The 21,325-nt window shown below is 35.2% G+C and overlaps 1 protein-coding gene across 1 annotated transcript; it reads right to left on the bottom strand.

Annotated features, from left to right (window-relative positions):
- Positions 1-281: 281 nt before the first annotated feature.
- LOC125678715 (uncharacterized) lies at positions 282-21,283 on the bottom strand. The gene is made up of 17 exons (XM_048917364.2): positions 20,989-21,283; positions 17,932-18,169; positions 17,266-17,488; positions 15,914-16,036; positions 15,561-15,786; positions 15,202-15,340; positions 13,839-14,269; positions 6,029-6,405; positions 4,694-4,908; positions 4,241-4,405; positions 3,988-4,138; positions 3,625-3,782; positions 3,285-3,412; positions 2,892-3,016; positions 2,636-2,785; positions 2,451-2,510; positions 282-670 (listed from the first exon to the last, which is right to left on the bottom strand). Exons 1-17 carry the CDS (start codon positions 21,057-21,059, stop codon positions 477-479), a joined length of 3,174 nt encoding a protein of 1,057 aa, XP_048773321.2. The 5' UTR covers positions 21,060-21,283; the 3' UTR covers positions 282-476.
- Between the last annotated feature and the right edge of the window lie 42 nt (positions 21,284-21,325).

The raw sequence follows: 21,325 nt of genomic DNA, 5'->3' as shown, positions 1-21,325 counted from the left end.
CATTCAACAGGGGATGCTTATTTCTGCTAGGCACCTGGTTACATCTCTGGTGTGTTCGGAGATCCATGTTTGCCCTACTCTTAATTTTGTATTCTTTATAGGAATTATTAGATTGATCATTGTTTAATGGTCATCTTCACTTTTTTCACGTTTTCGTTATTGATTCAGTCGCAAAAACCATTCCAAATAAAATAATTATTACATCACGGGCTACATCACGTTGTTACTGAAAAGATATTGGGATTCTGTAATCAAATTATACTATTAAAAGAACAGAAAAAGTCATTTCCAAAACATTTTATTTGAATTACTTAGGATGAAAACAATAACAAATGAGGATAATGTTTAAAAGTATGTGCAACGGATTCTTTTCGTACTGGAAAACTGGTGCAATACAACACTGGGATTGTTTGTATAAAGGATACTGAGGCACACATTGGAGAAATGTAACGTAAGATAATACATTTGACAGTTTTTTATCCTGCGACTCTCCTGCATGTCCAGGATCTGGCTACGCATGCCTGGAGGTTGTTGTCAAATTCCAGATTAGAGGGGCAAGGCCTGACGAAGATGCCACTGGGTGCGCATGTCAGGTAACTATGGCAATCAGCACAGTATTGGTGATCACCAATACCAAGATTATAGCAGTCGTTCTGGTTACCGCAACCCGCTGAAAGAATATTGCCATAAATTATAAGACTAATATTGTCTTCCTCTTATTTATTGTTGAATGCTCTTTTATCACATACGTGTATACAGATGCATTCTACAATGTCGTTTGATATTAGTTCTCTCGTACTGAAAGGACACCAACCTGAAACGACATTGTTTTGGGCCACTCTTTTACATGAATACCCAAGATTTTCTGGTGACGTGAACTGAACGGTAAAAGTAACTACTACTCAATGTACAGGCAGAAATTATTCCTATGTAATTACTGTTTGGATACCATTTCGAAATCTGATTGAAATTTAAACTGATGATAAAATTCAAAATTTTAAACAAAAATTTGACATTTATTTCCCCTGACGTCGAATTTTGGACGGGAACAATGGTCCAAAAGTTTGTCGACATCAGAAAAGGGTAATTGGTAAGGCGTGAGGCGTTATGTTGACAAATTGACGTCAACCAGTCAACACAGAGAAATCTGATATAGATGTGTATTTGTTTTAACGTATCTTATTGTCGTATAATTACAAAGGGATCGGGCACAAGTTCTAAAAACAAGAATATGTTCAAATTGAAAACTTTCAACTTTACTTTATTTAGTTAAAATGCAGTTTTATCAGAAAGTAATAAGGGGGATGAAAACTCCTGCTAGACTTGATGTGCAGATCAGCAGTCGACATGTTAACCTACTGGGCTTACCAACTCAGCTATTAGATTTCAGATATATTTACAAGCTATTAGATTTCAGATATATTTACAAACTATTAGATTTCAGATATATTTACAAGCTATTAGATTTCAAATATATTTACAATTTCATTCGTGTTTCAAAAGGAGGTCAGCCATTATGACGGTATGTTACTCCTCCCTAGAATGACTGGACCAATATTGAAGACATTCTAGATGATATTCGCATTTTTTGTTATTCGCTTCATGCTAATGCGACTTTTAGCATTTTCAAATACATGAACATTCAAACTCTCTCTCTCTCTCTCTCTCTCTCTCTCTCTCTCTCTCTCTCTCTCGTTGCTCTTCCTGTAACGTCACCCTACCCTTAATATGGTTTATGACAATGACGTCAGACTAGATAAAATTCAAATACTTTATTGACGATTACCAAACATGAGGCGTTCATGAGACTTTTTATTGAATTTGCATTCAAATCATCCAATTTTTTTTAGTTAAAGGATAAGATAAAAGGAAGAATTTCTAAATCATTGCCTACATGATCTTCAGGAGTCAGCGTTGATCCGTTACTTTAGTGCGAGGTAACGAATCAATAACCCTTGACTTGTGAAGATGTATCTACATGTAAATTTTGTATTTTGAAAAATTGAAATGGGCTCCTAACTTACTTCTCTAGTAGCTGCAGATAATAAATATACGACGATAAGTAAAAATAAACCTTTCCTTTCAGCTCTTACTTTCATGTGTGGAAATATAGTTATTTGTGTAGCCTATTATCAACATGTGTGGAAATATAGTTATTTGTGTAGCCTATTATCAACATGTGTGGAAATATAGTTATTTGTGTAGCCTATTATCAACATATGTGGAAATATAGTTATTTGTGTAGCATATTATCAACTCGACATACTTCGTAAACAGGTACAAACTAATATCTGACAAGATTAGTTAAGTTTATAACCAAACGTTATCCTATTTTGGACGGGAAGAAATAGTTGTGTACAAATGAGTTTTGGTGGGAAAAGGGGGAAATATTATAGGGTCAATGATCTGCTCGAAATTGTTCTAGATAAAAAATAATTTCAAAAACTTACTTGTAAACAGTATCCCGTTGACTACTTTAGCTCCAGCTAACGTTGGAATAACTTTGGTTTCTGTAAATTATGCAAGACTTAAAATAATATTTAAACTTTAAAGGAATTGGAACTTTTAAAAATGACTAGAGACTTACAAGTGGATGGTTTTAGAGACTTACGAGTAGATGGTTTTAGCGACTTACGAGTGGATGGTTTCAGTGTTGTATGTTTTGTAGGGGAGATCACCGTGCTGGTTGATCCAGACTTTGTGCTGCCCTGGGATCCCGCGTTGTTTGTGGTAGTCTGACTGTTGGGTGGAGCCTGGGTGGTAGCTGAGTTAGGATTTGTCCAAACTAAACCAAAAAAGGTCAAATATTTGCAGGATAAGTTTTGTTGTTGTTATTTTCAAGAAGATATTTTACTTTTCTTTTTTGAAAAGGAAGACAATGTGGATCTTACACTTTGGTTTCTCGCAAATGAAGTTGATTTTGGTATTACAGTCTATGTCATTCAGTTCTGCGTTGGAGAACTCTCCACAGTGTTCGTTTTGAAGATAGTTGTCGGGATTACCTGTCTTCCAAGGTCTGCAAATTTTTCATAACTTGTATTTACCCATACATAAAATTCCATGTTTAAAACTGCTTACAAACGTAATACAAATGAATCGGGTTGTAGTGAAAATAAGCTACAATATAAGTTTTTCAACCCACAATGATTACACCAACCCAAGAAAATCATCGTGAATCTTTCTTTGATTAAGATATTGTACAAACAATTAGAATGCATATTTTATAGCATCGACGTTCATATGTGTTGTCAATTTTTTTCTTTAAAATTCCAACGTATGCTTACACAATGTTTGTATTTAGAGCAGAACCGTCTGTCCAATGAAAATTTTTGTTATCTCGCCTCGGAAGATTATTTAGACCAATCCAAACTTGGGTAAACGCCCGCTGCTTGATTTCCTGAATGAGCCAATCCTATATGTGGGTACGAAAGAATGTATAAGTAAGACAGCAAGAAATATTAGTGTTCTCAAGCTAAATGGTTTCGAAAGAGTAATATATGAATCTGTTAATTTTTTAAAATTTGATATTTAAAATATGTTAGTTGGTTTATTCCACTATTCATCGCAAATTAATTTTGAAAATTATCAATTGTAAATGTAAGCAACTGTTTAGAATATGCATACCCTCTCTTGAATGGAATCAATCTTGACGAAATCGCCTTGTTGTTGCTTACATCGCTGTCTGGCCTCTCTCCATCCAAGAGCCTGATTGGTCGTAATCAAGTAACACGTTTTGGACCCTGGTCTTTCCTTCCACCCATTTGGACATTGTCCATATGGATCTTTAAGGTTTTTTTTTAAAATTATTATTAAACAAGCATATACAGCAGCCTGTATTTAGTATAAAACTTGAACTATGTCTATCCATGTAAAATTCTTTGATGACAAAATTCAAAATTCGTGTACATTATAAGTAATATTCATACTTATAGCCTAATCATATAGAGCGAACAATGCTATTTTCTCAGAAAGCATCTTTCTATTTACCAGTGGTTGCCCTGCAGCCAATCACGTCAAATCTCAATGCTATATGGGCTGACCAATCCAAAGGCTGGATACGGATGTATTTGGCAATAATCGGACACCCAAACATGTTTGTCATTTCAAGTTCTTCGTCTTTGGTATTTCCTATATACACCTACAAATTAAGATTTTTAAAAAAAAAACTTTTGTACATACATGTATTTGTAGGTGTCTTAAACATTTTAAAATCATACAGGCTTTACAAAATGGTCCTTACTACGTCATTTCCGTTATGATCCTTGATGGTCTGGTACGTGATTCCATCCACACTGTACAGGACTTTGTATTTGGTGACCTTTTGGTGACAACACTGGTCCTGTGTGTTGACATTGCGCCCCTGTGTTACCACGCCTCTAATAACACTGACAGAATTGAACTCCGCCTGTATATATATCAACAGAAAACGTGATTTTTGGGGGTTGAAAAGATTAATAAGATTTTCCAGGTCAAATAAAAAATATATACAGATCAATCACTTTAGCTTTATCAGGACCTCACAAAGATTTACCTATTTCTAGTTTTGTTAATTATAAAGAGAAGTGTATATTAACAAATGAGAAAGCAGGAAGACATCCAGATATATATCAGTGATAAAATGTAAATTGTTTGGGTGCCTTTTTTTCTTTGACATGTTTCAGCTATTCGTATAATAGCTAAATAATAACTGTACCTGAATGTATTGGTTTTTGTCATTGACACCTGCCACCCATCCTCCAACGAGATAGGTTCCATTTCCAAAGTTAAATCCGGTATTGAAAAGTCTTGCGCGGTACGCCTTGCCGTCCTGATTGGAAGAATTTGACCACGAGCTTGTTGCTGTCAGTTTATTATCAGGTATTCCATGACTTCCTGATATCAGGTATTCGTGACAAACTTGTGGACCACCTGAAACGTTTATTGTCCGTTATACACTTTTCTAAAACCAAGATTGTTTAGAAATGTCGATGTGTCATTCAGACAAATCAAACAGAATTTTCACTACATGTAATATTATAATCTGCTTTTTGAAACAATGGCAGTAAAATAATCTGTATTAAGCTAAGGGTAAGAGATTTATGTACATGTTTAATGATAAATATATCTAATTTGGCAATCTCCTACAAATGATTCAACCAAATTATTTCTAGATATGATAGTTAAAATAAAAGTCTGTGTTATCATACCAATGTTAATGAATATTTGAACAGATTTTTTTATGATTAAAAAATCACGTAATAGGAAAACAATGTGAACATGTGGAGCTGATACTGGGCGGGTTTGTTGAAAGGTACACCCGTGACTGCTCTGACACGGGACCTCGGTATTATCTATATTCCAAATAATTCTTATTTAGAATACAAGAAGTCATAGTAAGTTTAGCATTACTTTTTTCAAACTACATATATGATGAATCAGTTCAGTAATACGGTCTCATCCGTAATACGGTTTTCTCCATTTAGAGAATATATGTACATATTTTTTTGTACATATTTGTGTACTTTTTTTTCCTATGCATATAAATCGAATTTGAAACATTATAATCATGTACGTAACTGGGATTCGCGATAGTGTATTTAAGATGTATTATGATTTACTTACATCAGAAATCAAAGATCAATGAAAGTTATGAGACATAACAATGTGGATCTAACTCACCACTTCCAAATCAAACGGGCCGCCCCTTACATCCTAATGACTATGTGTTTGTTGTGGGGGTTTTCTTGGGGGGGGGGGGGTTGGTTAATAGCTGGATGTTAAAACACTACATGTAAAACTCTCAAACAAATAATACCCTGAAGGTTTGAATCTAAGCGCATTTGGCTATATTTTCATACTCTGTCTGTGCTAGAAGATGCCTTATCTTCAGCAATAAGTGAATTTAACTGACTAATAATTACGCGAATTTCTTAGAATTTCAAAAGAAATTGATCCTATTTACAGTTCACACGGTATGAATGCTGCGTGGTGAGCAGTCATTTTAATTAAACTAAGCATGCCTAAATGAATGGAATATAGTGTATCAAACCTGCATTTGGACTTGCGATAGAACCTGACTGAGCAGAGCTGGATTGTGGCTGTGTGGATGGCGGGGTGGTAGTGGTGGTTGTGGTGGTGGTGGTGGTTGGCGGTGGATTGCAGTCGTACTGGACGTCCAGGTACTTGGAGGTCCCAGAACAGGGGTCCTCTCCCAGACTGGCGGCAGAGGCCGTTAGCTGACACGAGTTCTGGCTGTTGCAGGTCCTAGCGATGTTGGCGGTGACCTTTCCAGAGGAGTAGCAGTATGTATTGGGGTCCATACCGCAAACACTCGGGTTTGTTCTTCCAAAATTTATTGACCTGATTGTGATGACGTCATTATTTGAACAGGAAAGACGGTCGGACTGGTTCTCACAAATAAATTTGCTTTCTTCAAAGTAAATGTAAATGAAAAAAGGCATGTGAGTGAAATATATATCATATATGAATTTCATCTCGGGAAGGAATAAGAAATTGTGGCCTGTACATAATGTATTTGTATTTTTTTAAACGATATTTAAAGCTATTTGGATATTATCGAAGGAATAAAAACATGTGTTTTATATCAAGCTATATGCATCAAGTTATACACTTTATGCAAATTGTGCAATTTAATTCAATCGGATTAAAAAGTAATCAAGCTAATTTCCTATTTAATTATGTATTCTCTGAGTCGAATATTGAACGCCCCATTTCGAAATATTCATGATCACGTGACATTGCACGCGGAATTTCGAAAGTCAACATTTTTAGGGCGACGTGAATGCGTGGAAGGCCTGCACGCTGTTGGCGGGACACATTCAGTTATAGAAGACATTCAGACGGAAAAAGGAGTAGAACCCCCCACTTTGAGCAATGGAAGGGGAGTTAGATTTCATGTCTAACATGAAATCACCATTCAGTACGACTTCACACTGTAAATCTCCCATGGTGTTTCTAGTAATATTTTTCTCGCGCGTTTGCATACATCCGCCATAAACTTCACTCCTTCGTAAATATGCATTAGAAAATCACCGTTTTCTCCTTACATTGAGTAGACCAGTATTTCTTTAATACCCGTATATACTTTGTCGAAATTGTCAAATCGGGTTATTTTTTATAGTTTATCATACTTATAGGTTATAGACTTTGTATGGGAAAATATGACGACCGATTTTTATGGCGCGTAGACGGACCGAGCTTGCGAGGTCCGTTCGCAAGCTCGGTCCGTTCGCGACAAAAAACGAGGTCGTCATATTTCCCATACAAAGTCTATAACCTTTTTATTATATACTTTCAATTTCATTTAGAAACTAACAATAATTTTATTTTTAACAATAACTTTATCGGTTTAACTGAGTAAAAGATGAAAATTAACGGCGTAGAAATTTGATTGTGACGTAATGTTTGCGGACCGGAATGTTTACGGGCATATATCGTGTGATATATGCCCGCAAACTTTTAAAGAAAAAAGAAGAGATGAAATTGAAAGTATAAAATAATGACAAAATATTGGTGTAGTTTTTAACACCGAATAAAATGCTGTTTGATACGCCACACATACCGTTAACGTCCCTCGTCGATTGGGGATTAATCAATGTACCCGATTTAAAAGAATTGTTAAGTTGATAATAGATGGGAAATACTTACGTGTTTGCGAAGTTGCATCTTGCAGAAAATGGGCTGTAAAAATAGGGATTTTAATCAAAATTTTATTTCACGTGGAATAAAGATTCGAAAGCCAAAAACGACTTATCATATATATATATATATATATATATATATATATATATATATATCACATAACAAACATGAAAATTAGTATACTTACCAAGGAGTATTGAAACGCAAATAATAAAGTACATATCTACTTTATGTGTAGTTCTTTGTATCACAGTCCTTGTATATAAATTTGCTGTAAAAATGTTAGGGTGAATAGCGACTTGGAGCTGGGCGCCCGTTCTCAGGTTACTTCATCCCAAGAATTCCACAAAATGAATTTTAAGTCCAATAAGTTTTTTGTGACTGTCTGGTGAGTGTTCGAAGACTTTTGAAGGAGAGCAGCACACCCAAAATCCATTAAAATAAGGATCATGTTTGTCTGTCCACGAAGTTTGTTTGTGTTTGTTTAGGTTCCTATTTCCATAACAGTGCATTCCCATCTAAGGCCTTTAGTCATGAAACCTTGGACATGAGTCGCGGACTCTGGTCCTCAGAACAAGACCGTGACGTAGACACTCCGGAAATGTGCAATGTATAGCAATACAGAAAAAACAAACTGCACACATGAATCTTAAATTAATTTTTGTTTTGATCTAGGCACAACTCTATGGATGTCCTATCACGACTTCGACTTTTCTGTATGACAATTTCAATTCACGAAGAAAATATTTGATATTTAGTAAGCTTTGAGAAACAAAATAAAAACCTGCATTCAATGGATGAGTTCTACACGAAATTCCTTGCTTAATTTTGATCTCATTTCTCTAGATTATTTTAAACAATAAAAAAGATATTAATGAGTAAAACAGAATGTGTGTTATGCATAAATTTCCCTTTTAAAAGAATAAAGTTTGTTTATGATGATCAAAAAGTTGAAGATTGAAAGAACTTGAGTATTTTTCGTTCACCTTTGCGTGATGTGGCATAACCCTTATCACATCATGAAGGACTTGATCTTCTTGTTTATATCGAGAGCTATTATAAAATTTCAAACCACGAACAGATAAAATGGGTGATGGCTGATTTGACGTTCTGAAGTACAGATATGTGGCACGACCGAATTCTAACCCTCTTGTACTGCTGATATAGAAACTCATCGGGTCTCTTCTCATTTTATTTTTATAAAAATCCAATCTACAGCAAGCTTTACAGGATATCTACAGCAAGCTTTACAGGATATCTACAGCAAGCTTTACAGGATATCTACAGCAAGCTTTACAGGATATCTACAGCAAGCTTTACAGGATATCTACAGCAAGCTTTACAGGATATCTACAGCAAGCTTTACAGGATGGTCAACAAGTTATTTTTGTTGCCATGTATTCTGCCAGTTTCAAGAAATATATGTAAACTCTATGTGCAATGTATATTAAATACGAAAGCTCATGATGCTTACTTTTACAAGTAAAAAAAAAACCAAGAGGCCCACAGGCCTGATCGGTCATTAGTTAAAAGTATCACTAGGCCCAAGGTCAACGAGATCTAGAGAGAGAAAAAAAACACAAAAAACCAACCAGTTCTGCATATCTATTAAGCTAATGTCTAATATTCAGCAGCAGTATAAAGACTTAAATGCCCACAGATATGGCACGTCACATTTACATTTATTCCTCTATAAAGATATCTTATATAATTTATGAGATATCTTCTATTTTCAATACGATATCTAATAAATCTTACAAGATATCTCATATAATTTACAGTTGCTAAAATATATCATAATATATATAAGATATCTAGATAAACTATGTAAGATATCTCTTAAAAATTTAAGATATCTTATATATCAAACAAGATATATCATAAAGTTTATGGGATGTCTTATAAAAAATAGAAGATATCTCATAATTTTATTTTTATAAGATTTTTTATGTTTTATAAGATATCTCATAAATTTTATAAGATAGCTTGTACATTCTATAGAATATCTCGTAAATGACATTTTATAAGATATTTCATAAACTTCATAAGATATCTTATAACTTTTATAAGATATATTATAAAAGAAAGTTTATAAGATATCTCATATATTTTATAAGATATCTCATATAATTGACAGTTTATGAGATATATCATAAAATGTATAAGATATGTCATAAACTAAATAAGATATCTCATAAACTTTAACCCTTTAAAATGTGATCACGTGATTCGATCTTCAGAACTACCTGATATTTTTTAAAAATAAAAAGCGTCAAGTAACAGTTTGCAAGAAGTGGAATTTTAAGCCTCAAAGGATAAGGTTAATTTTTATTTCTTACTTTCAACACATTATAATGTGAACATACGTTTGGTTTGTATGATTTCTTCCGTTCAAGATCCGCTCCTCTCTCTTCCTAATCCACGCTTCAAGTCATCTCGGTTTAAAATTCCGAATCGTTTTGTCATTTTTGCCTATATTAATCAACCGTAATAGATAAAAATAGGTTCAAATATGAAAACTACAATAAGGTAAAAGGTTTATAATATCAATAGCAAAAGACAGCTAACTCCCGATTAGCCGGCAATAAGGTAACTCCATACTCGTATTGTTACCTGATAAAAGTATAGAAAGTGTATTTATTTCAATTCATTAGATTTAAAACTAATGAATTATCAATTTAAATATATAGGTCATCACGATTTTTAAGATGCGAGACATACATAAACAATAAACAAAAACAAAACCCAGAAAATTGCAATTTTCCTTCAACAGCATTACCAAAATTTCACAAAAAGCAGGTTATAACGATATAATAGTATTCATGGTAGTTTCATCTATATAAACCAAGATTTTTGCATATACAAATACATGTTACAAGATTATCGAATAAAAATCATGATTTCTGCATATGAATTACAGGATTATCGAATATGAATCAAGATTTTTGCGTATAAATCATGATTTGCACAATATTGCAAATACATACAATATTGGAGAACTCTGGGTTAAGGAGCGCCAAATTAACGTACACTCAAATAATTGAAGATATCTTTGATTATTTGAAGACCATTCCTCACGATAAATTAAAGACTAGACTTTTTGACATCATAGACAGTTGCTTCTTCAACAAAAATGGAAAACGCAAAAATTCCTATCTAGTGATAAGTCATCCAAAAAATTACTTTGTTAAACACCACTCTGATTCCACGCACAAGTACTCTGAAGTTGAAATAAAAAATATACTAGAGTTCCTCATTGACAATATCTTCGTGGTCTTTGGTGATCAGATATTACAACAGTCTGTTGGAATTCCCATGGGCACGAATTGTGCTCCTTTGTTAGCTGACCTGTTTTTATATTCCTATGAAGCAGAATTTATTCAAGAACTTCTACGTGGGAAGAACAAATATCTTTGCTGTGGCCTTCAATTCGGCATTTAGATATATCGACGACGATTTATCTATTAACAATAATAATTTTCATTCATATGTCGCGATATATTCCAGTGAGCTCGAAATAAAAGACACCACAGAGTCGTCCACTTCTGCTTCATACTTCGATATTTATTGAAAGTAGATATTAACAGCAAACTAACAACTCAACTTTAGGACAAACGGGATGATTTCAGCTTCTCCATCGTCAACTTCCTGTATTTATGTAGCAATATTCCATTATCACCTGCATATGGTGTTTACATCTCTCAACTGATTCGATACGCAAGAGCTTGTTCTGCGTTTGGTCAGTTTTCAAATCGAAGCAGGCTACTGACAAACAAGTTGATGGTGCAGGGGTTCCAACAGTCTCGTTTAAAATCAGCATTTCGCAAATTCTATGGTCGTTATAACGATCTAGTTTGCCAATACAACCTATCAGCGGGTCAAATACTGTCTGACGTGTTTCATGCCGATTGGTAGGCCGTTCTCGGCACACTGATTTTCACTACAGATAATTCCGTTTACCTGGTCAAGATATAGGGCTCACGGCGGATGTGACCGGTCGACAGGGGATGCTAACTCCTCCTAGGCACCTGGTCCCACTTCTGGTATATCCAGGGGTCCGTGTTTGCCCAACTCTCTATTTTGTATTGCTTATAGGAGTTATGAGATTGATCACTGTTCGTTATCTTCACCTTCCATCATAAGTGGCTGGTTTCATCTGTACACCCCTTCCTTTGGGCAGCCCATCATTTATCTGTCATTCAAGATTTTCTCGTTTGGGAGAAGAGAACTCTTGATGGTCTACCTGTCGTTACTCCTGACATCAAATCGTTTGTCTTTTAAACATAGTTTCTTTAGGTCTGGTGTCTCTGTCATCACTGATACTAAGCATACTACCTTGGGACATTGGATATGAACTTGCGACTGGTGATGCGCTTTGTCTTGGAAACATGGACGGGTATCCGGTCTCCATCCCTGAATCATATAAGGATGACTGCTTTGTAGTAGTCTGGCGTGTAGGAATGGAATGGTCAAACTCTTCTTTCAGCGCCAAACTTTGTTGCAGCTCCTTGAGTTTCGCATCAATTATAGTAATCTCTCTCTCTGAAGATCATCCAAGATGTTAACGCAAAATCTGTCAATGGCTTGCGCCTCTCTATATCCCACTGCTGCCACTCTATGTAACGTGTAAGGGTTCAGACTATCTGGCTGCCTTATGTCGTGGGACCGGGTCTGTGTAGTAGCAGACCTCAGAGAGCTTGGTGCACTTCAAAATATACAGATATGCAAAACGTATTTACAATAGGTCTAACTGACCTTCAGGAGAACTTGGTGCGCTTCAGAATATACAAATATGCGCAACATATATAAATGGTCTGCCTGTCCTTCTCTATGGATGTTAACTGTTTGCTTGTCTTCTCTCCAGTCAACAAGACCTCATTGAGACTTAGGCTCACCAGATTTACTGAGCCTTACTGAAACCTAGTACCTATGCAGATGATATCAACACCTCTCGCAGACACTAGGTAGAAGGAGATACCAACATCCCTTCCAATCTAGGCTTCACGAGAATACCAATACCTACCAATACTCCTAAATGTAAAAACTTATACGGTACCAATTTTGATGCACCAGATGCGCATTTCGACAAATAATGTCTCTTCAGTGATGCTCAACGGAAATGTTTGAAATCTGAAATTTTAGAGCTATTATAGGGAAAAACAGTGTGCCAAAAAAGTGGAGTCAAATTCGTCTAAGGATAAGAGCTATGCGTGAGGGAGATAATCCTCAATTTTGAAATGAATAAATCTCAATGTCACTGACGCTTCTTCAGCCTCAATAACACTGCTACACACATCCCCAAACACTTATTCAGAGTTTAGTGAGTCCTGTGTATAGAGGAATCCCTTTCTTGTAGTTGCGATGTAGTCTTATAACTGACTTTTTTTTTGTCAATTGAAATGTGTACAGTTTGATTTCAGTTTAAAATTTACAGTGACAAAAATAAAGAATGAAAGCCCACTCTTACCAAAAAGATGCAAGAAAGTGTAGTAAGAAATGGCCTAAATTCTCATTTTGTGTGCATGTAACTTTTCATTAAGGCATGCATTCACATTGTTTAAAAGATTGTAACATTAAACAGATTTCTAGAACCACATATTGCTTGCCAATGAAATATTGAAGAACATCTGCACCCAATATGACAATGTATATTTTAACAAAATTTAATGTGATAAAATTTGAAATAAACATAACATATAAAGTCATAAAAAACATAGCAGTCTGAAAAAAGCATATATGGTTATCACTCTGATGAATACATTGTATCAAATGTAATGAAAAAATTATTGAGCTTCATAAAATACATATTTATGTAACAATTAAATACTGTTTCTCATATATAAATTCACATTACGGACATATTAATAGGAAACTTTTATGTTAAGATGAAAGACATTCATATAAGATACAACACAAAATTACACGTGGAAGAAAAAAGTAGTGCATGTTCTTTAGTATAAAAGGCACATTGAAAATAATTCAATTAGAATCCTTGTCGTATCAAATTTGTAGCATTGACATTGCAAGTATGAAGACAAGAATGTTAAACTGCAGACCAGTGAACATGTTACTCTACAAATAAATTACGTATATCAAAAGGCAACAAAAAACAAATGAAATCAGCTACTGTTCTGCAATCAATATAAAGGCATCCAACATGGCTCCATTGAACATGAATGGTTAAATTTCATGCTCACTTGGCCACTAATGCCCTTGCTTCCAATGCTCTCTGTCGTTGAAGTTCTTTCTGGATAAGATATACTTCTGCTTTACATGGCTTAACCTTGGGTTTTTGGTACGTCTCCTTATGGACAGTGTTGAAATCCATTACACCTTCACCTTCTATTGGTCTATTTTCTGGTACAAATGGTTTGGTAGGCTCCCATTTCTTGGGAATATAAGTAGATTTTGTAGTACTGGCACCTTCAAATTTTGTCTGAGGAGGAATATATGGTCGGTTTTCGTGGAAATCTCCATATCTTTCTCGTTTGACTGGACCATAGTTCTTAAAGAACTCTCCAAAACTGGTTCTACTCTCAAATTTTACATCGGGAACCCTAATTGTTGAATGTGGCACAGTTGCTTTGTGTGTTAGATTGGCAGTGATATCAATTGGTTGAAAGTCCCTCTGGAATAAGGAGAAAACATTAACATTATCCTTTACATATAAGTATTTGTCATGCAGTAAAATTACTTCCGATGAATGTGGTTGTTATATACCAGTAGATACCATATAAACAGGTATTTTCTGTGGTTGTCCATTTTTTGCAGATTGGAAAAATCCACAAAAATTACTATCTCATTATATGTAAATAGATACATACAGGCATATATACATTGTAGGTGCAATGTACAATGCAGGTGCAGAAATTGGAAATGCAGAATATAATTATCGAGTCACAAATATTCCACCCACAGAAAATACCTGTTCAGGGATTTTCCACTGCCCAGTGTTAGGGCCATATTTTGGCCCTATTCTCTTACAAAATCGATACTTTTCCCAAAAATTTGATGGTGTAATTTAATTGTTCAGGATCAGAATGCACTAAAACTTTATACAAAACTGTTCAGATGTGTTTGCGATTGAAATGCACATGGAATCGGGATACAAGAAAACGGCCATAGATCTGATAATGTCTACCCATAATTCCAAGTATTATCTGACAACCTTCTCCAGAGCAAAATGGAACAGGAACTTAACAGAGTTTGTTAAATGTTCGTAAGAAAGTAAATAACACTGCCATAGGGCTGTATGCATAACTATATGAGAGAAAAATGGAATCAGCCAAAATGAAACTTGGTCACATTTCCAAGAAAATATCAGAAAACAAAAGCACTTTTTTAGTTTGTTTTTACTGACACACATTTTCAAAATAAAATGCTTAGTAAACATTTTATAAGCCTGCATCAAACAGTGACTTATCAAAACTTTACCATTTGACATGTATCATGTTAAATTCCCAATTCTAAGGGCCCAGGCCCCATTCCCAAATAGGTATAGAAAATCCCTGCTGTTATATGGTAATATGACTTTTGAACAAATAACTGTTTCATGCTTACCTTATTTGATGTTTCAGTCTCAAATTTTACAGATGGTGGGTTGTATTCCTCTAAGTCATGCCTGATTGGTTTGGGCATTGGATTTTGCATTATATCATGACCCCTATAGATAGCACGTTGTTCTGTCTGAAAGTTTCTCCTGAAATGGTCATATAATATAAAACTTCCATAATTCAATCTACACACAAGCAAAATTTTCTCCTGTATATATGCTGTTAAAAGGTGTTAAGCACAATGTCAAAATTGTTTTTAAAAACTTACTTTACATAATGAAAATAGATATCATAATAATTTTTGCACCACAAAAACCTCAAGCTTTTCAGGTTTTTTTTAAACGTGAAAGAGATAATGATTCATACTTGTTGTCAAATCGAAGGTCTATAGTTTCTGGGGCTGGCTCAGCTAGTCTAGCAGGTCTAGCACCTGCATATTCAGGGAAATCCCGTCTGTTCTGGGTTTCCGTCTCAAATTTGCCAAGCTTTTTAGAAGTATGTAGCGTGGGTTTCTTGACAATACGTTCTGCCCGGTGGTCCCCATGGAACATCTTGTAAGTATCATTGTTTGTTGTAGTCATCAAAAAGTCACCTAAAACATTATTAGCATTTACTTTTTTAATTCATTCAAAATGTCACATAATAATTTAGTATATAATTAAACGATGTAAGTATTTCTTTTTATAATTAACAATGGATGCACATTTAAAGTACTGTACCTTCCATTCTTAAATTGGCATCTGCTAACCGCACAGCCTCCGGTCTTTTGATAAATTCACCCCTAAACTGTTGCATTGTTTCACTTGGTGGTAGTTTGTTTTTCTCCGGAAACAAAATGGAACCTACAAAAGACGATTTACTCCAGTCTTAATTTTGTTAAACAGAATCAAACCAGTCCTATTCTAATATAGTGTAGGAAAGGAGAACATTTTGGGCTGGACCAGTGATCAAACCTGGGACCCTTGGATTGTTAGTCAGGTGCTCTAACCACTGAGCTAGCCCTAAATATTACACTTCTCCCGCCTTAAATTGTCTTCAGCCCCCCCCCCCCCCCCCCCCCCCCCCCCCCCCCAGCAGATTCTTTCACCCCTGGCAGAACAACCTGCAAGTCTATGGGTGGTCAACAGCACCAAATGTAGTATTGGGAAGGAGAAAATTTTGAGCTGGACAGGGAATCAAACCTGCATCCCCTGCATTACTAATCAGGTGTTCTAACCACTGAGCCAAAATCTAAAGTCCATATAGCCCTAAATACGTGTACTACACTAACATGACTGATATCCTCTCTGTGGCTCATCAAAAGTGGGACACATTTAAAATACAGTACATTCATACAACTTCTACAATCCCTGCATTACATAATTAATTGAACTTGGCAATTGTCCTCAATATAATATAATTATATTTCAGTGACATGAAATTATACATACTACACTTATTTCAAAGCAAAGGGGGGGGCTACTCAAAATTAGTGAAGGAATTTTCTTGATATTCTTTTAATAAAATCTTATGATTTAGATGGTTCGTAAACTTACATTGTACTAGTCATGCTCATCTAACCTTTTGGCATATTTATTACATGTAAGTAGGACATCTGACATTTTTTTAAAGAGCATTTGGTACTCTAGAACTCCCAAATGCATATCCAAAACAAAATATTCCTAAAATGAACATCTGATATAAAACTTGCCTACTACACTTAGATTGGTACTGTCAAGTTTTATTCCAATCCATTTTAATCTGAAGCTGAGAAAGTCACACATTGCATTCACAAACACTCCCATATATCAAAATGACCAAGTCCATTTCATAGTGCAAATACATGTAGCCCCAAAAATTTATTTCATAGATAAAACCTGCCAGTATGTCTTGTGCAACTACATTCAGTATTGTAGGAGAAATTGTGTTTACAAACATTGAGACAGACAAACAGGCCAAAAAACAATATGTCTTCCCTGAGGGGGTGGGAGGAAACAGTACATGCCAAACATTCCCAAGAGAAGAGATCTGCAGATGGGAGGTCAAGCGTATTCTAGCAGTCCTCAAGCATTTTCTAGTGTGATTCATATACCTGTAAAGCTAGGTAGCTCTTGAAACTGTATGGTGGGTTGTGTGACCCATTTCTTGAAGTGATCCTTGTTGGTTGTGTGCCCATCAAACTTAGCATCAGGAATTTGGACTGTACCACGGGGCTCCATCCGTCTATATTCAGGTTGTGCTTGTTTAGCTATGAACTCTTGGTTGTAGGAGGTGGACTTTTCAATCGGGGCATTCACAGGTTCATAGTTCTCCTCCTGTGGTTAAATATGAAGTCTCATTACCAAAAAAATTTGACTGCATCAATGACAACCCACTATGCTTTGAAATGAAGTTTTGAACAATTCTTAAAATCACAACACAGATTACAGACCATCACGTCATTTTAAATAATAGTGACTTAAACAGACTGATGTCTGTAAAGCAAATACAAATTTTACATTATATATACCTCAGATTATATAACATAAAGATGTACTCCCTTAGGATAACTAAGTATTTCATAGATGCATTCAAAACAGAGATTAATACAATTAGAAAAGAGATACAATCCGGCCATTCTATGCCAACTTTCATCTACATATCAAGTGTTTAGTTGTGTCTTATGTGTTGAGACAAGTGGTCATGGAGGGATGTGATAGTTCAAGTGAATGAATGAACATTTTTAATGACATAGGAATATGAAAGGTAGTTCTGTTACCGGAATGATGGGCTTTGTCCTTGGCACAGCACCATGCGACTTGAATTCATCTCTCTGGTTTGTGGAAAAGATCATGGGAGCTGAATGTCGATCTCTTACCCCTGGTGTAGGTGGAGGGCGTTTACTGGAGCGAGGGCGGGGGTTCTCCACCGCCTTGAAAGTCTGGGCATAATCTGATGTCGGAAAAGGACATGTATTCCGAGGAATAGTGACATTCTGTTTCTTGCGTTTATGTTTCCTGGTTAAAAAAATTAAAAACAGATTGAAGTATCTTTGTCAAAATCATTCAATCACATCCTTTCCCAAAAGGAGTATCAACTGCTGATACTGCCTTGATAGTTAATTATAGATACAATATCATTAAACATTATACACATATGATATTCAAAAATGAATAGTTTAAAAAATAAAATGAATATTTAAAAAAATAAAATGTTAAATCAATCCCAAGTGCAAACTGTTCAAAGAAAAATAAAATAATATCATACCATTGATTCTATCTATTAGTGAATGTTTTCTTGAGAGTGGAGTCAAATCATAACTATAAGGCTTTTACCACATGTACCCAACAGGTCTTTTTTAACTACAGTAAATCCTTGGACCCAGCGGTTAACATTTTACGCCATTTTACACCTTAATTAATCTAGTGTATTTTAATGGGATTAAAGTGGCATGAAAAATATTTATCCCTGAATTTTCCTCATACTTGGTAAAATCGTAGTAGAGGGTACCCTCAATAGAAATATATTCAAATCAGATGAGGGTTCTTGTCATTGTAGGGAGTTATGGGCATGGAAGAGTTACATTTCCTGAAAATCAGTGAAAACTGATTAAGGAGGAATGCTACACCAGAGAAATTTGACATGGATGAAAAGTGGAAAATATGTGGAACAATATTTTGAAATCCAAAACTTTTAAATTTACTTTATTTAATCAAAAAATGTAGTTTTAGTAGAAAGCAAGAAAGAAATTTGCACAAAAGATCTAGGCACATATAAAGATCCTCATGTTCAAAAACGTAAATAATTCTATCTTGAGAGCATGGCTGAAGTGTTTATTCTAGATAAGATATGAAAGCTGTACCTGCATGTGTGCTATATTTGACACCATGAATCTTGTTATTTGTCTACTAGTTTATATCTAAGTACCATAAACTTCAACAGACACAATGATTTAAATTATCTTCACAGTAAGATATAGCTATAGACCAATAAAACAAAAAATTCAACAGGCTATCAATAAAATTGTACAAGAATGTTCAAACAATTTAGTCATAAAGCAATGGGGATGTTTGAACATAAATTTGTTGAGAAAATTGTAATACACATCAGCCATAAATCATCAGAAAAGAATACCTAAGCATATGAGAAGGTATTCATAATGATAAGAACACTTGGTGGCTTCTATTCACCATCAAGCACACAGCCACTCCATTTTATACCATCTCATATTGTTTTTCCTAATTCTTACTTTAATTTTCTACCTTTTTTTGTCTTCGATCACTAAAAGTAACACCAACTTCAAATATATCTCCTCTGAAATATTTTATATTTAGACTTCTTTTAAATTTTCATCTTACTTCATAGATCACATTTGTGCCAATTATTACACCCTGTCAAAAATACTCATTTATACAGTTATGATGGTTAGATAGAGATGGAGATATAAACATCATGAAATTCAAATGATTTAATTTTCAATCACCATGCACTCAAAGTAAGCAGACCAGTTGGAAAAGGGAAGGAATGTTAGGGATGGGTGTGTGCCAGGGTAACAAAAGGTGTGTGGATGTTGGGTTAGGTATATAAACACATTACTACATTCTTACACTTTTTTTTAATTGGGGGGGGGGGGGGTGTTATTCTTATGTGGGTCTGAGTAGCATGCAAACTTCAACATTTGTTTTTTAAAAAGATGAATGGGTAGCTGGTGGGAGATGTTATCCTGCATGGGTGCACAGTTCACCAGTACATCTCACCTTAAAAAGTCACAATTAGGCCTAAAATGCAAATGTGCATCATATTATACCGTACAGTTACACACATGATAATAATTTATATATATACATGTATATATATATATATATATATATGTAAGACTCTGAAGTGCGATGGTCGCTCCAAAGTGCGATGGTCACGCCAAAGTGCGATGGTCTGCGCCAAAGTGCAATGGTTTGTTAACATTACGGACGTCAAAGTGCGATGGTCACGCCAAAGTCCGATATGGTGCGGAGTTCAGTAACGTTTGTGACGTCACTGTGACGTCATTCTCAATGTCTTTCAAAATGAAACCGAATAAATGCAACATGGACGACAGCAACGGCAAGGTTTACACTGTTGAGGATAGTGAGAACGGCAAGATAAATTTGTTGTCGAACTATCTACTTTGCCCAAACATCTTTTAATTCATGATCATTTATTACTTGTGGCGTACACGTAATAAAATCCTGGGGATATGCGATAATGCAAAACATTCTTCACGATTTCGCGCTGGAACACTTTGTGTTTATTAACACGACAACTAGATGGCAACGAAATAGGTTGAACTTCTTATTTTTTATGCATGAATTTTGCACTGATATTTTAGTGAAACAACACACGGTTGGTACAGTCTGTACCAAAACACTGTGTCATTTACAAAAACCAATGGATTTTGGCGTGTCACACCATCGCACTTTGGCGTGTCAGACCATCGCACTTTGACACATGAGTGTGGACCATCGCACTTTGGCGTGTCACACCATCGGGGTTTGGCGCAGACCATCAGGGTTTGGCGTGACCATCGCACTTTGGAGTCCCATCGCACTTTGGAGTCTTACATATATATATGCATGTCAATGAAAACAACCATATATAGGTGCATTCACCGCATTGTATAAAAATATACCTTAAAAAATAAATCGAGATTGCACCACAGGAGTCAGCAATTTTATCAATAAAGTAGAAATATGAGAAATGGGCATAAATAATTGATAAAATTGCCGACTCCTGTGATTGCACGTACATTAATACTGATGCCATTAGTACAGCATGCATTTCTTATTAGGATATCACTTACCCGCAGTCACACAGATCGCTGACCGATACATTATCAGGAAATTGTTCTGTTAAGAAGTCGACATCAGCCATGCTAAATTAATTATCAAACAATGGAAAAAACAAAAAACTCTAGGTGTAGATCTACTTGGAAATAACTTGCTCGATCACTTCTTGCTTTATGAACATGCCATCGCTTAACATTATATCCTATATGAATCTATTTCGTATTCTAAATTACCGGGTATAATTTTCAAACTTCAAACAACAGGTGAGAAAACTCAGGTAAATTTCCTTAGCGACGTTGTAGTTACAGCTGTTACCTACGTCTCCCTTGTAATTATTTAATCCCAATCGTA

Source organism: Ostrea edulis, chromosome 2 (genome assembly GCF_947568905.1).
Source record: "Ostrea edulis chromosome 2, xbOstEdul1.1, whole genome shotgun sequence".
NCBI classification, from domain to species: domain Eukaryota; kingdom Metazoa; phylum Mollusca; class Bivalvia; order Ostreida; family Ostreidae; genus Ostrea; species Ostrea edulis.
The sequence above is the reverse complement of the archived record's forward strand: the minus strand, read 5'-3'. Positions and strand labels throughout refer to the sequence as shown.